The sequence below is a fragment of the Trachinotus anak genome, unplaced genomic scaffold (assembly GCF_046630095.1).
Source record: "Trachinotus anak isolate AG129_WGS33_773 ecotype Australia unplaced genomic scaffold, CSIRO_AGI_Tana_v1 ptg000004l, whole genome shotgun sequence".
NCBI lineage: Eukaryota > Metazoa > Chordata > Actinopteri > Carangiformes > Carangidae > Trachinotus > Trachinotus anak.
In genome coordinates this window covers 11259002-11274458 of record NW_027273855.1, presented here as the reverse complement: position 1 = coordinate 11274458, position 15457 = coordinate 11259002, and the positions used below count along the sequence as shown (strand labels likewise).

At 41.7% G+C, this 15457-nt stretch overlaps 2 protein-coding genes across 8 annotated transcripts in view; one reads left to right on the top strand and one right to left on the bottom strand.

The window, feature by feature from the left end:
• Window positions 1–15457, bottom strand: part of LOC139620389 (band 4.1-like protein 1) — a 41644-nt gene that overhangs the window by 9815 nt on the left and 16372 nt on the right. For 3 of the 6 annotated variants that reach the window (XM_071475851.1, XM_071475856.1, XM_071475852.1), the window contains 13 exons: window positions 15175–15324; window positions 7741–7845; window positions 7029–7071; window positions 6844–6919; window positions 5613–5831; window positions 5397–5484; window positions 5159–5311; window positions 3916–4013; window positions 3413–3588; window positions 2815–3053; window positions 2132–2170; window positions 935–964; window positions 9–164 (listed from right to left, as the gene is read on the bottom strand). In XM_071475851.1, the coding sequence (XP_071331952.1) occupies window positions 9–164; window positions 935–964; window positions 2132–2170; window positions 2815–3053; window positions 3413–3588; window positions 3916–4013; window positions 5159–5311; window positions 5397–5484; window positions 5613–5831; window positions 6844–6919; window positions 7029–7071; window positions 7741–7845; window positions 15175–15324 (1572 nt within the window). Of the gene's footprint in view, window positions 1–8; window positions 165–934; window positions 965–2131; window positions 2171–2814; window positions 3054–3412; window positions 3589–3915; window positions 4014–5158; window positions 5312–5396; window positions 5485–5612; window positions 5832–6843; window positions 6920–7028; window positions 7072–7740; window positions 7846–8079; window positions 9493–15174; window positions 15325–15457 lie in introns of those variants that run through there. The other 3 variants (XM_071475855.1, XM_071475853.1, XM_071475854.1) reach the window with 3 other exon arrangements.
• ttll9 (tubulin tyrosine ligase-like family, member 9) overlaps window positions 9731–15457 on the top strand; it is a 67186-nt gene continuing 61459 nt past the window's right edge. For both annotated transcript variants that reach the window (XM_071475866.1, XM_071475864.1), the window contains exon 1: window positions 9731–10084. In XM_071475866.1, the coding sequence (XP_071331967.1) occupies window positions 9875–10084 (210 nt within the window). In that variant the 5' untranslated portion in view covers window positions 9731–9874. The remainder of the gene's footprint in view (window positions 10085–15457) is intronic.

The following is a 15457-nucleotide window of genomic DNA, read 5'->3' as shown; positions in this document are numbered from 1 at the left end:
GTTCTTACTGATTTCCGTTCAGGGGTTCCTCCAGGGGGAGTAGCTGAGGAGAGGCGTTTCTCCCTCTGGGCCATCTTGCTGTTTGGCTGCCTCAAAGCCCTCTTCAGCTCATTGATGCTGGCCTGGTGCTTCTGTAGAACATCTTCTGGCTTATCCAAGAACTGCTGCTCACAAAGTGAAGGGCACATCAGGGACACAAATTAACATAAGTTAAAATCCTAGCTTTATTAGTTAGTTACAGAAAAGAAATAGAGGTTTTATTTTAAAATCTATACTCCAAATCTGTCCTGATTAGGGTGTGGTCCATGATTGGCTGTTTTCTGTTTTGTAATTGTGCTATATGATGACATTTGGACAATAGAGGTGTTAATGATCATTATCATTCACTCAGATCAAAATTTTTCCTTCACCTTGCACTTTTATCAAAAAGACATCTGGTTCAAGTTACGGTTAAAAATATCTTACTCACGGGGACACACTATTCAACTTTACTTTGCTCAACTTTGCTCTTTTTTTTTTTTTTGTTTCCAAAAATATATTCTAAACATTATCATAAAGAATCATTTGCACTCTGCCTTAGTGAACACAAATCAAACTTTGGAAGATGCAGCACAAGCCACAAACTGATTTAGGTTTGTATTCGTTCACAATTCAAGAGCTAGACAGATAACAAATGTTTTTAACTGATAATAATGCTTAGAAAATACAAGACCGACATGCACAGATAAATACTACAGAAATACACACAGTGATGCACCAAGTGATTGTGTGCTGTACGAAAAATAACCTGAATGTTTTAACATGAACGCCATTGCTGTTTGCTGTTTACTGTGCTCTAAAAGTTATTTCACAGGCACAGATATGAATAAGAAAACACAGAACACCTGGTGAAGGTCACACATAGTACGTGCCAAAAAGAGAGGACAAGCAGTACCTCCTGTTTGGGCCGAGGGGTGGCCAGATCCTTGTCCAACAGATGAGGGAGCCCAAGGTGGGGCAAGTGAGATGAAGTGCAGGGTTTTTGAGCAAAGCAGGAGGTTGAAGGATTGGGGAGGGGGAGGAGGAGGTGGGGTTTGAGAACAGATGCGTGCAGAGACAAAGAGGTAAAGTGCTGCAGGTGAGTAAAAAGGCAGGCAGCCAGACAGACAGACAAACAGAAACAGCTGACACCATCGGGGCTTTGGACTAAGACTGTTAACCCATTTAATGTTCTGCCAAGAAGTCAGAGACAATCCATCTCAGTGTCGGCCAGCTGATAATTAATGCAGTCATGTATCGATTGAACTTAAGTGCTTGGGTAGGGAGATTATTCCCATACCTCTTCATCCAGATATTTGGTGAGAGGACATTACGAAACCACAAATGAACAGATCCTTTAGTGGCTAATGCAACACCAATATTTCCTGCATTACTTAATGATACACACATCTGCACAGGAATAAAATAATACGGACTTGACACACACTGGAATAATCTTTACCATGTAAATTGAAAAAATAACACAGATGAGTGTATCTTTACAACAAACCTAGCAAAATAATAATTTAAAAATAATTATTGATTAAATCAAATAATTATCAAATCATCTCGGCAGGAGTACCAGCAGATTTTTTTTTAACAACACTGATTCACTGAATCCCAGTGCTTAAAGGCCATCTGCTCATTCTGCTAATAACAATCAATCCCTCTAATTTCACACAGGGATGTTGTTAAAAGATGAACGCTCGTGAACATATGTTGACAACTGAAGAACAAGAAGCTTTTTTCACTGGGGTTAAACTGTTTAAGTCACTCTAGATAAGAGCTAAATGTCTATGAAAGAAAATCTAGTATGAATTTCCACCGAAACTATTTCCCAGTGGGCAGACAGGAAAAAAGAAAAGGAAGAGCCTGAATAAATGTATATTTAAACATTTTGTTTCTATTCATCTAAAGATCAATTCATGCTGTTTTCATTGATTATACTCAGTGGAATCCTGGAATTCATGACATGAGGAGAAATAACATCCCCTCCAGAGACAAACAATCAAAAAAAATGGACAAGTCGTGCTCAACAAACACAGAGTATGGGTGCATGACCTACAACAACCAAAACCACACAGACATAAACTAAGGACCAAGGCCAAAATACCTCTGGCTTTGAGTCTACAGGCGAGCCTGCCTCTTCACTCTGCAGGAGAGGATGAAGTGGAAGACAGAGAGGTCAGAGAAAGAGAGCAGAGGTTAGCAAAGAGCGTTAATAATACAGCAGCAAGAAGAGAAGACCTGTTAGAGGCAGGATGCTGGGTCTGCTCTGCAGCAAAGAGGTCAAAATAGATTTTGGGAGGCAATTTATGAAATAGTTAGTAGAAAGAACTCCTACTGAGAAGTCTTTAAGTCTGGACAGGAGCAGAAAACAGGGGAAATTAGGCCAAGGAGAGAAGAAAAAGGATGCTGATTATAGCAACAGTTTTAAATGAAAAGGAATGTGGGAGAGAAAGATGATGTTTGTCAAAAGTTCATGAGGGATTTTTCTGACTCAGGGCACAGCAAGCGCTATGTACTTTTTCAGATGAGCCAAAGGATGCCAAAGCTTTTGCATGTTTCTCTGTATTGTCCTCAAATCTCTGATCTAGTTTTCACACTTGCAATATTTTATATATTGATTTCATTTACATTGTTGCTCAGTAAAAGTTCCCCTCTTCTAAATGAACGCTTGTGACGTGTTCATACTGAGTGCCCTAAAATGTATAACGGTTATAACACCAAGGCAACAAGAGCTGCAATGATCTCAGGTTTCTGTGTATATGAACAGCATTGTATCCCCTCCTCTACCTGTAAAGTCTTGGTGGGTGTGGAGAAGTGGTCGCCCCGTGTCTGCCTCTGATCTTGACCTTCATACTGCTCCAGCTCTTGATCTGTGTACTGATCCTGGTCTTGGTCCTGATAGTGGTAATGATCATGTTCCAGATCCAGGCTGCCCTCTTGGTCCAGGTCCTCTCTGGACATGAACTGTGTGCGTTCACTGGAGCTTCGCTGGGACAGCTGGTCCATGCTATCACCAAGAGCTGATGCTGGTCAAAGTCATAAGAGGAGGGTGACAATCAACTACATGGACTTTTACATGAGATGAGCTACTGTAAAGCACTGAACAGTATCTCAATAAGCTGTGCGCAATAAAATAAAGTTTTATTAAGAGACAAAGCTAAAAACTGCCTTAATTTCTGTCCTCAGAGATTTTATATCCACTCTCTTCATTTTGAGGACCATAACATAAGATCAATAAGTCCTGTTGCTGAAATATTTACACTGTGGGTGCGGAAGACTACGTTTTCATGTATGTGCCCAACCATTGATCCATTTTAGCCTTGAGCCTTCCTGCCTCACAGGAAGCCTTAGTGAAGTTCAGGGTAGACATAATCAGGGTTCTCACCTCCATCAATGCTTCGTGGCAGCAAGTATCTCTTGCTAACGGAGCGATCGAACTGCGGGGCAGGCCTGTCAATCAGAGCGCTGGCCTGTCTGGTCTGGGCTTGGGTTCGCCCGCTGTACCGGAACTTGGAGCCAATCACCAGGAAGCCCTTGGGAGGCGGTTCTGGAGAAACCAACCTGCAGGAAGGTTGAGTTTGTGTGTCTACCATAAATATTCAAGTTCTGCACCTTGTTGTTACTTAACTACACAATTTAGAATCTGATGAGGTAAAAGTGGTGAAAGTGGTATCACTTATTTCCTGCAGAGTTAAACAAGAAAAGCACGATTCCACTCTGACCACAAGGAGTGGAAACAGGGGGAGACAGCTAGCCTGGCTCCATCCAAAGTTAACACCAAAGTTTCACATGAAGGATAACCCTACTGTGCTGACAATTCATGCAGGGCTCAACAACTTCAGTGCAGAAAAGGTGTGTCTTTGTGTATCTGTGAGTATAAAGTCCTACCTGAAGAAGGTGTGGTGCTCAATGCAGACCTTCCACAATCGCTTTGAGGCCCGATGGTTGGGCAGCTTGAAGCCTATGGTGCTCTCAAACTGCTCATACTGAGAGGTTAGGGGAAGGAGTGCAGGTGGTGGTGGGGCATGAGGAGGAGGAGGAGGAGGAGGAGGAAGAGGAGGAAAGGAGGTGAAGAAGAAAAGGAAAGTGAAGGGAGTGAGTGGTGGGGGGGGTGGTGGCAGGGTGAATTGTGTTTACTCCGCAGTAATGGAAAAATCAATGTTGTTTTTCTGTTTACTTTTACTAGAAATATATTCCCGCATCTGCCATGTCAGGTAAATTTTCCTTCTCTAACCAACCTACAAATTAGCCATTCGTGCACTCGCTCCATCAGATGTTCAGTGGTGTGAACAGAACAATACGCTTACAGATCAATAGGTTATTAGCAATATAACGGGTCTTTAAACATTTGGGGTAGTCCGTTTACAGAAAGAAGCCAACTTCTGCTGCACACAAAAATCTGTTTAGAATAAAAGGGCTTTAAACACCAAAGACGACCTTCCAGGCAAATTTGAAGTGACAGCTGACTTAGGAGGATAGATGTGCAGAGCATATGCACAGACTAGCCTTGGTATTCACTATGAAGATGTCAAGTGCAGTAGATATAAAGCTCATGTTACATACCCTGAAGGCAAAAGAACGAAGGAAAAAAGCAGTAAATCATAATAGTTTTTGCGAGTTTAAAACCAGAGCAAGCATAATGTGGCTCAAACACTTGCAAGTAAAATCCTTGATGAAAGTGCAAATCCTCATGACTGGCTAATCGGGCTTTAAAGTCACCATAGATGCTGAGAGAAGAGGAAAAGAATAAAAACATGACCTATCAGCCTAATATTTAAGAACAGTATCTCTGAGGGCTATAAATAATGTCTGAAAAAATGCTCTCGTCAGTCGTCACATGGTTTGCAGCAGATAAATCTCAGAAGTTACTCTTTTATCAACCATGAAATGACTATTTATTCTGCTTGGGACAAGCAAGAGAGACAATGATGTAATTTTAACAACTGTGAAACCATGAAATAGAAATGTGGAGTTGGCTCTTTACCAAATGATCATTCCAGTTGCCCTGGCGTTGAGGCAGAGTGACTGTCACGAGTTGTTCTAGTGGGGGTGTGCATGCAATAGTTGTGCAGTGAACTCCTGCTACGTCAAGCAAGATGCAATAGACAAGATCATTATAGTTTGTATATACCTCTCCGGGGCGGATCTTGATGTAGAAGTTACTTCTTTTGTAGGAGATCTTGAGGATTTTTGGCCAGGCAAACCGGTTTATCCTGAGACGGTCTCGGTAGATGAGAAGACCGTTGGCGCTCACTCCGAGCATTATGTCAATCCCTTCTGAATCCTGGTGAGCACAGGCATAGAGCATCAAAAAACCTCATACGGAAGTGCATGGACAGTTGAAAAGTCTGGGTGGATTATTGCTATACCTTAGCATGATGCAGGTCCACTCCATACATTGACAGCTTCTTGGCATTTTCTAGAAAGTTCACCTCTGCCTCTGCCGGACTCATTCCCCTGTGACACAAATGTCACACATGATTTAAACACTTCTTTCATATTCAATCCCACAAATCAAAAAGACCAGCATCGCACATTATCCCCGTGGCACTCCATTAAATTAGCAAGGCCGTATTTCCTCTGACCTGTAGTTTCGGTGAAGCTCCATCACTCTCTCCTCCAGTTCACGTGTCTGATTGGGAGCAAAGCGGAAGTCGTTAACATAGTCGGGGCCATGTTCCTCCGGCTCATAGTCTCCCAGTTCAGCCTGGACAGTGTAGGAGCCCAGAAGAGCGTGGGTGACGAACGAGCAGGGTAGACGACCGGACAGGATGTCGTCCCTCAGCTGCAGGCACAGGTAGTACCTGAAAAAACAGAAATGCTGCTAACATTTGTCTTCAGAGTTATGTGTCTACATTACCAGGAAATGCCTGGAAGAAACACTGGAACTGTTCTCAGTCTCAGCCCTTCACGTTTACAGTAAGTCATGCTAACAGAGTTGATCTTTCCAGATGTCTGAAATTTTGTACAGACATTCATGGTGCTCAGAGGATGAATCTTGATGACTTTGGTGATCCCCTGAATTTAATGCATCATCATCATATATAATCATATATAAAATGTAACTTTAACGTTTTAGTATTACGATTAAATACGGCAAAAACAAGAGACATTCCTGTCAGCCTCGACTGTACTTTGTGGTTCGTGCTAATTAGCCAATGCTAAGGTGGAGAATGTGGTAAATATTGTACCTACTAAACTTCAGCACGTTGGCATTGTCATTGTGAGCATGTTAGCATACTGACATTAGCATTTATTTAAAAGTATTGCCGTAGCTTAGCGCAGTTTCACAAAGCTACTAGCATAGTTGTAGACTCGTGGTCTTTTTCATCTTTTTTATGAAGAACTTTAAAAGGTTTCTTCTTACTTGGCCGGATTATTAAAACTGAAAGTACATAATCTCCACACCTTAATACCCCAAAACACCAAAATAACTGCAGCAGTTACTAAAGTGATAAGCCTAAAAATATACCATACCTTCCTATGTATGTGTGGAGTACATAAAGTACATACACCCTGGACTCTCTAGACTCTAGTGCTTTGTGATCACTATCATTATTTTGATGTCCTGGTCTGTTTTCACAGTTTCATAGTTGCCTCCAAAGACTACTAAAGTCAGCTCCTTGTCTTCAACCTTCATTCTAAGTGTGTTCAGTTCACCTGGGCACAGGTCTCAGCTATGATGTTCTTTCTATAAATTCAGTCAAAACAAAAATGTCCTCTGAAGGACTCAGTATATTAGCTTTAGACAATTAAAACCAATCAGTGATCTTTAACTGTGACTTAAAAAGCCCCAATTGTTGCATTCAGACCTACCTTGTGATGTCCTCAATGAGCACAGACGGGTCTGGGGGGTAGAACTTGACAGAGAATCCAAAAATCCAGGAACCAACTGTGGACAAACCACCAGCAAGGTTGTTTTGTGAAGGAAAATATTGCGGACTATGCCTATGTGTTTCTGTGTGTGAGTGAGAGAGAGTGTGTGTGTCTGCTGCACTTACCCCGAATTTGCTTCTTGATCTCTTTGGAGGGATCCAACCAGTTCTGATGAAAAAAGAAAGAGACAACCCTATTGAGAAATTCAACCTCAGCAAAATCACCAATTTTTAAGAACCTCTTTTAAGGACTGTAACTTGCTGGCTGCTCTTTGCTTTTTTAAATTCTATTCCCAAATTGACAGCCAAATATATTCCGATTACAAGAAAATGGATGAAAGCTTCTACAAACACTGAAAGCATCAATATTGGGCATATAAATGCCAGATGGATCCAACGCCTTCTGCCGAATGTCACTGAAGCTTTCATGGTGCACTGTAGACCCCGTGCACCATTTTCAAAAGGCCATACTGTCTAATCACATTTTAAAAGGTTAAAGGCCATGTATGCCAGTCTCAAGCTGTAAGTGGTTGGGCACAGTTTGAAGGGCAACCAGGGACTCGCTGCTTTATAACAGCGGGAAAAACTGCTGGTTGACATTTGCTCTGAAATCACTGACATAATCCAACCAAAACACTAAATAATCTATTTATTAGCAGCTATAAAGAAAAACGGGCTAAATTCATTGTCAAGACATTTTGGCTTTTAGCTTGTTTTAACATTCAGAATAGTTTCTAATTGGGACAATTAGTCAGTTACAGATTTTAAAATGCATAAAGTAAATGTAAGCTATCCTAATGTGTGTGTGTGTGTGTGTTTGTGTTCTTGTGTGTCTGACCTTGGAGTTGTCCGTGTCCTGGAAAGTCAGGCCAAAGTAGTCCCTCTCCAGCAGGTTCAGATGGCCACACACCATGTCCAGCAGGGTCTGGCCCTTGGCAAATTTCTTACACACACACACACACACACACACACACACACACACACACGCATACAAATGCAGCATGAGAACACACAGCAAGTGGGCAGGTGACACGGTGCAGGTTCAGGTTGTAGAAGGTACTATAACACCAAAAAAGGGGACAAATGCAAGTGCAATAATGCACTTCAATAAAGATGTGTGTGACTGTGGGGCATCTGCTGGCCCAATGCTGACCCATACCATATAACTGCAACACACCTGGTTTGTTTTCAACCAAGAACCTAGCGTGGTTGCATATCGTACACTTCTCTCCACCCAGATTTCCTGTGTGCATCTATAGGATCAGCTGGCATGAACACTAAATCACTCAATGCAAAAAAACAATCTTGAAAAAAAAAAAAAGATCTGTAAAACAGAAAAGATATTTCATTTATCATATAATTAATTGGTTGGTTGTCTAGTGAAATAATAGCTGGGTATTATTTTATTGGACAATAATATATTTCCTTTGTTTATATGTCTCAACACAAAGGAGACAAAAATATCAGTGACACACTGTAGTCCGGGAGACGCTTCCAGTCTGTCCGCGCCCCTGTTGAGTAGGAGGGGCTACACTCTGTATGCCTATATAAGGGGAGGAATTGCATTTTGCATCAGTGGTGTTTCAGCAGACCACACCTATTTTCTACCCTGCCCTCCAGGGCTGAAATCAGGCCTCTGTGGGTTGCACAGACGGCCTCGGCAAAATGCACACACACAAACATGCACAGACACACTGGCACACACACGCCAGCTTCATCTCCAAGGGAAACCTGGCTCCTATAGCGACAAAGCAACCAAGCAACTGTTACCATGGAAACAGAAGTAATAGGTCCCTTCTGTGCGTGCATGTGCCATCTCACTTCTTTATCTCTGGTTACTACAAGGCCATCGCACAGCTTTGTTCAGCCCTTGTGAGAAAAGCTGGCAGTACAGTCAGCATAACTTTTAAAAATTTAAGAAAGAATAATCAATTATCCATTATGAAGTCATCTGTCTCTCAATCACATAAATAATAATTTATACCCTGCTGCACTGAGGCTGCCATTGGCAAACTGGTGAGAGAATATTGCTGACTAACAGGCACAGCCTGCAGTCAGAGAATTTTTGGGGAGCGGCGCATTTATTCGATTTTCCAACAAAATGAAATTGCAACACATATCGCAGGTGGTCCCCCAAGCATGGCAACCAATTCAGGAGCTGCTGATGAGATTCTGTTGTCGCTCCAACTGGCTCCAATCACATTTCTGTAACTAGTTCTGTGGTCTGATTGTGTTAGCAGCCATTTGGTGTAATCCTAGAAATCCATTTTGCTGATAGCCTTACCCATGCAAACAAGATGAGGAGAGACAGCGTGTCTGTGAATGGGTTAATGGCAGGCCACTGAGAGAGTAGATCTATTGAACTTACTCACTTTAACTAATTCAAGTGAAAAGACAGCACTGTGGAATCAAACAGATATACTGTAAAGATGTAGTGAAGTTAGCTGGCATTGGTGTAGCTTCTGTCATGCTATGTAGCTCTTTACAGTTACGTTTCTGGCTGGGACTTCAGTCAGGTGACACAAAACCCTGCGGCAACAACCTTGAGGCGTGAAAGCAAGCAGGGAGGGCCTTCGACCTCTTGGGGGCCTCCAAACTTTCAATGACCATGGCTTCCTCCTGACTTTTTTTTCTTTCTTTTTATAATCAAATCAAATAAACTAATGTGTGTGTGTGTGTGTGTGTGAGAGAGAGAGAGAGAGTGAGAGAGAGAGTGTGCGTGTTGCATTACGAAGCAATTGATGCAGCGTTGCCTTATTTGCAAAAAAGAAATATATTATGGTTGGTTTGCTGGTCGTGTCTGTGACGTAACGATGACGTATTAGGTCAGGTGATGGACGTGGGAATTTAGCGGTAAAGCAAAACCAGCCTGGTGAGAAAGACTCTCCTTAAAACTTCATGGAAAACCAACTCAGGACCAGTGATATAGCAAAGAGAAAGGCGAAGAAATAAAGAAACCGAAATTCGGAAACATGCCATCTATCTGGACTTTTTTAAAAAGTCGGCTAGCAAGCATGAAAAAGAGCCTGAAGAGGACGTGGCTAACGCAGAAGAGGAAGACGACAGTAACGCAGCTGAGCATCAGCGGGAAACTGGCGGAGAAACAATGCCCTGCTGCAGACACCTGTTCATCTGCCCCTCCCTCTTCTAGCCTGGAGCCCACACCAGAGACCCGGGGGAAGGTATGTTACCAGTTCCGCAGCCCCACAGTTTCAACCATAATGTACTTTTAGCTAACTGTTTCAACCATTCAGGCCTGGCGCCAACATGGAGTGACTGAGGGAGCTGGTAAAAATTGATAGGAGGCCTTTTTCCTCACAAAATAAAGTTTATTGAACAACGACATGGTTTTTCTTAACATTTTTTAAAATTAGGCTACTATTATTTATCAATCACTGTGTGTAAGAGAGAGAGTGAGAGAGAGATTGATGGAAGAATCTGAATCATAGAGCTGCACTGGTGGAGGTGGGACAGCATGTGCTTGCGTTTGCCATTGAGCTACACACTGTAGGCTAATGCATTGATATTGTTGCTGCTGGCCAAGGAAAGTATTGTTGCAGGTGGTGTAAATCCTGTATGATAGAATATATGTACAGGTGTTGAAATAGTCTTTCAGGCTGTGATCATAGGCTGTAGCCTGTCAGACTAAATCCTGTATTATAGGCTGAGATCCTATAATTGAAAACTTGCTTTGCCATGTGTGTTAAGATTGAAGGGGGCGTGGGAGGATCGGTGGGCCTCCAAGATTTTGTCGTCAGTTGCCCTGAATTGTATCACTTCATTTATCTGGACAAAATCAATATTAAAAGTTGCGTTCTATCTTAACAGAGTACTTAGGGGGTGATTTAATATTAGGCTTCCATAAAGCGTAGGGCAGGGGTCTTTCAAAGAGGTCCAGTTGGACAAAATTTCCTCAAAAATGTGAATCTTAAAATAGAGTGCTTTTTTCACAAAAATCTCAATAGTCTCAATCACTTTTATCATGAACTATTTCAAGACATCTTAAATACTGAACAGCTTTAATACTTCATTTTCATTTTTTTCTCCTTCCTATATCCCCCACTTTCCCCATTTATTTCCCATTGTCTATTGTCTTGTCTCTCCCCATGTCTGTATGTCACTCTCTGATTTGAGTCGCAATGAGTAGCATTCCGTGACCAGTGCTGTGAGGACGTGAAAAGCTGTGTCGATTAAAACAGAAACGCTCTGTCGAAATATAATAATTCTTAATAATTCATAGGTTATAGGTCCAAATAGGACCTGCGTCTGGGTCCAGATCCAGACCATTGTCCACCTTCTAGTGACCTCTAGTTTAGAGAGTCTTAAGATAGATTTTACAAAAATGGACAAAATTTAAGTAAGGGGTAAGATTTCCTAACTTTTAGTCCCTATTATGGGTGAACCTCAAAAATGTTGAAACCCAGATCTTCTAAAATGCCTCATACAGCTTTCATTGAGAAATGCCTATTACATCAGCAGGGCTATTATTGATGTTAATAATATTTTTTAAAGACTTTAGAAAACTGCCTGCAGAGCTATAGAAGACTTCATATTGTTTTCCCAGGCTGAGAACTCATGAGTAATGTAAATTAATTCCACAGTTGTGACGTTTTTTTAAGCACAGTACAGCTGAAGTAAGCATACATTACCGTGTTGTACCTCACACTGGCTACATTAAGCAGCATCACATTCAGCACTTCCATATGGTGGAAAAACATGTGAATGCATTAATCATTAAAACTGTAACACTTTGAAATTAGATAGACCAAATGTCTGTTGGTTCCAGAGTCATTTTAGTAATAGCTAATACCAAGTTTGACTCATGACCACCTCTTATTCACCCTGGATGAGCCGCTCTACCTCCTGAGCCACAGCTGTCCCAACGGCTTCAAAAATATCTTAGATTTGTTTAGGTTCGTAAGCACATCTAGTACTGGTAAAATCATTTTCGATATTTGGAGAGAAGACCCCAGATTTCCAACATGTGCTGGTTTATCTGTGAATTTTTAAGGTCCCTGTAGTGGCTCAAAGCACAGTGTAGACAAGCTGGTTCTTAAGATGCAGTGCAGTGTAGAACATAGAAAAGCTTCCCTTCAATCAGATAGGTTGAGCTACAGTGTTGGCAAGTATATGCTCTGAGGTTCCCTTGAGCAAAATGCTGAATCCTCAGAGGCTCTGCAGCTGACTGTATAGTCCAGCCTCTTAAGAGGGGAGGAAGCAGAGCTTTTGTGGCTATGCATTTAGATTGGTGTTGCTAGAACGGGAGGGAATGATAGCAGATATAGATAAGCTGATTTCATCATCCTTTAAGCTTTTTCAAAGGAGGCTGAGCTTGGTCACAGCTTCATGAATCTTTCATTTGGTTTTAACATGATCACATGAACCTCACATTTATGGAGCTGGTGGTTTTCTTTGAGGAGGAACTTTAAATTTAAGAATGTTGAGCGCTGCAGACTGTAGGTTTAATCCTGTGCATGCATACTGTAGCTGTTGTCCCAATTTTTTACTGTATGCTCGCTGCTACTGTGGCCTACCTCTCCCAAAGAGACACAATTTACAGAAAGGATTTGGTTTAGGTTAGAGATATTAAAGTTTTGTGTTACAATTCACGCAAGTAATGAAAAATAAAAATAAACACATTTCAAAAGTACCAGTACATGATACATATGAAAGCTATTTCCTTTTTTAATTATTTCCTTCACCTCTTCAGTAGCGTGGCTGAGCACCATCAGCAGCTGAGCACTGACACAATCAGCAGCACAGAATGCACTGAAAAGCGGCTCCGTCTCTGTAATAAAGCTGAAACTCACATGGGACTGTGGTTAACCAGCAGAAATGAATAAAGCGTAAAAAAAAACATTAGCATTTCATGAGTTGGACCTACAGAGAAAATTCCATTCAGCCAAAGTGTAAGTAGTTTAAATGTGTACAATGGTCTCCTCTGGATTTTAGTTTAAAAAGTCAGATGTTTCATTCAAAATGTTGTTTTTAAAAACAGTAATAAACAGTTTTCCATGTCATCTTGAAGGCTTTAAGTAATGTCAGCAGGTGGTGAAATCTTGGTTTAATCGTATGGCTTTAAGTTAAGGACTGGACAATTTAAATGCACTGGGCCCAATCAATATCTATAATGTTGTGAGCCAAACATCAATAGGAGGTTCAGGCTGCTTCCCTGTGTTTTCATCATCAGAGCCGGTTTGCTCGGTGGACATCATGACTGTAATTAAAGTGATGATTTCACTGCATTCATCATTTTGTCCCCGCTTGCCCTTTTTTTTTATGTGCAGACACACTGATATACACACTCTTGTGCGTAATAAGGTGCACTATCAAGAACTACTGGTAGATACCTCCTCTCTGTCTTACTCTCCACCTCCTCCCCCACTCTTTCCTTCTCCCTTTCTATTTTCTCCCCGGTCAAACACAAGAGCACTCATCTGTCAGCTGTATGGATTTCCTGTCAAAGCCCAATATCTCTACTGTCACTGCCCAGGTGACATGAAGAAATGTGTATGCACGCGTATAGGTATGCACATAACCAAGACAGAGGGAGATCGGGGCTGGAGTTGAAGGTGAATGTGTGTGACGCCTCAGTCAGGACTCCTGACATATTCCTCCAGTCGTTGCCCCTTGTAAGTAAAATATGTGAGGTCATGCGGGAGGCAGTAAGTCATAAAAACAATTCAGTTGACATGAATGAGGCCGTACAGCCAACAAGATCATTCCCATCACACTCCATCATCAGCGGCGTCCAATGGGGCTCCAGTGCTGGCTTTTATGTGCTTCAAAGCAGCTCGTGTAAGTCCTGCACAGGATCTCCCTCTGGTGTGGAACACCCCCTTTGACAGCCCTTACTCTTCCTCAGAAGTCATTTTACATCCAAGAGCAAATTAATTGTCAGCAGTACTCAATCATGATGAGCGTGCAGGCTACTGTGAAATTCAAATAAACCAAGGGTGGTGGGACTTCACCGAGTTACATCCGTCTGTTTACAAACACAAAAGGCTATAGTCACGATTCACGAAAGCTGGGGATTGCTCATCTGAGCCTCCCATCCCCCACAATGCAGAGCTTGTCTCACCTCCCGCTACCCGTCACTCCCCCTCCCAGTGAGAGTAGCAACACAGCTGCATTTCCTGACTCATGTATTACCCAGGGAGCCTAAATCCCACTGAGGTGTACTGTGGCGGACTGTGCTGAGTCAAGGACTTCATTCAAACGTGGGAGACGTACACCAGCTTCTCAAAATGCTGCATTTTTTGTCATCTGCACAGCAAGATATGCATTTTTTAGTATGTGGGCATATTACCATGGAGAAACAACCATACAAAACAACCTTTTGAAGTCATTTTTTCTAATTATGTTTCTGTATGGTTGCAGAATTGCAAAAGGTGAAACAATTACCCAAAGATAACTCTTTGGAAAGGAAGCTGTGTGCTTAGCTGCGGAGGTGGAAGCAGCTTCAAAGGAAAAAGTCTGACTTTTGCAGTTATGTCCATCATTTCTATTATACAGTTATGCCCATCATTTCTGGTGTTGAGGGGTGTTGGCTTGTACAGTTTGGTGCAGATCCAGATAATAATCTAGATCTCACAGATGTGTAGGATTGTTTGCCCTTTGGTGGAGGTGTGTGCGCTGCTGAGCAGCCACTATATACCGTCAATCACGTTGCTTTTATGCCTGTTGGGGTTCATTTAATTGAAGAATGTGAAGATGTCATTTTAAGGTTAACCAGATATTCTGTGTGTTTTCATACCATGAAGAATTCTTTTCCATGCATCTACTATAGCTTATGGACAGCTCATGGTTGTATGGGTGTCAAAATCTAATTTTTGTTGGGCACCTTGTTGAAATCTCTGCTGACACTGCACTACAGTGCTTTGTGTGTTCATCACTGATATTAATTTGTAATTTCCACAACAGCACAACCACAGCAAGTCCGTCTATAAGAATGGACGGTTTTGGTAAAGTTTCTATCGTTTGCCTTTGTTTTCTCTACTGATTAACTTCGACTAAACAGTCGTTTTGTTTTACACCTCTATGACTGTTTCACTGCTCTTATGTTGCCTTGTTGGGCTTCTTTTTAGTGTTGTCCCAGATATTAGGAAAAAAACCTGGTGAGTAAGATATTGTTATTACTGATGTAAGTGATGGCCAAACCTATAAAAAAGTTGTAATCATTTTTTTAAAAAACATTCACTGTCAAATTCTTTTGAATGGCTTCATAAGCAATTTTCTCTTTATGCTTGCTGATTAACAGTGAGTGGTGTACCTCAACTGCAGTTTCATAGTCTGAGCCGTCGAGTAGAGTGACTTTGACAGGGACAGTCTTGGGCCTCTTGGTGCTTTTCTGGGGGGATTTGGAGGCTTTGCTGGGGGTCTTCTCTGAGCTATCATCCATATCCCCCTGGTCCTCAGGAACCTGCGAAAGAGAAAATCCTTCTTCTAAGTGACTGTACCTCAAATCACTGTACTTTGTCCTTCAGTTAAACAGTTGAATTCTGGGTCTCAAGAGGCCTTATGTACTTGTCTTGCTAAGTGATTTAAATCTAGAA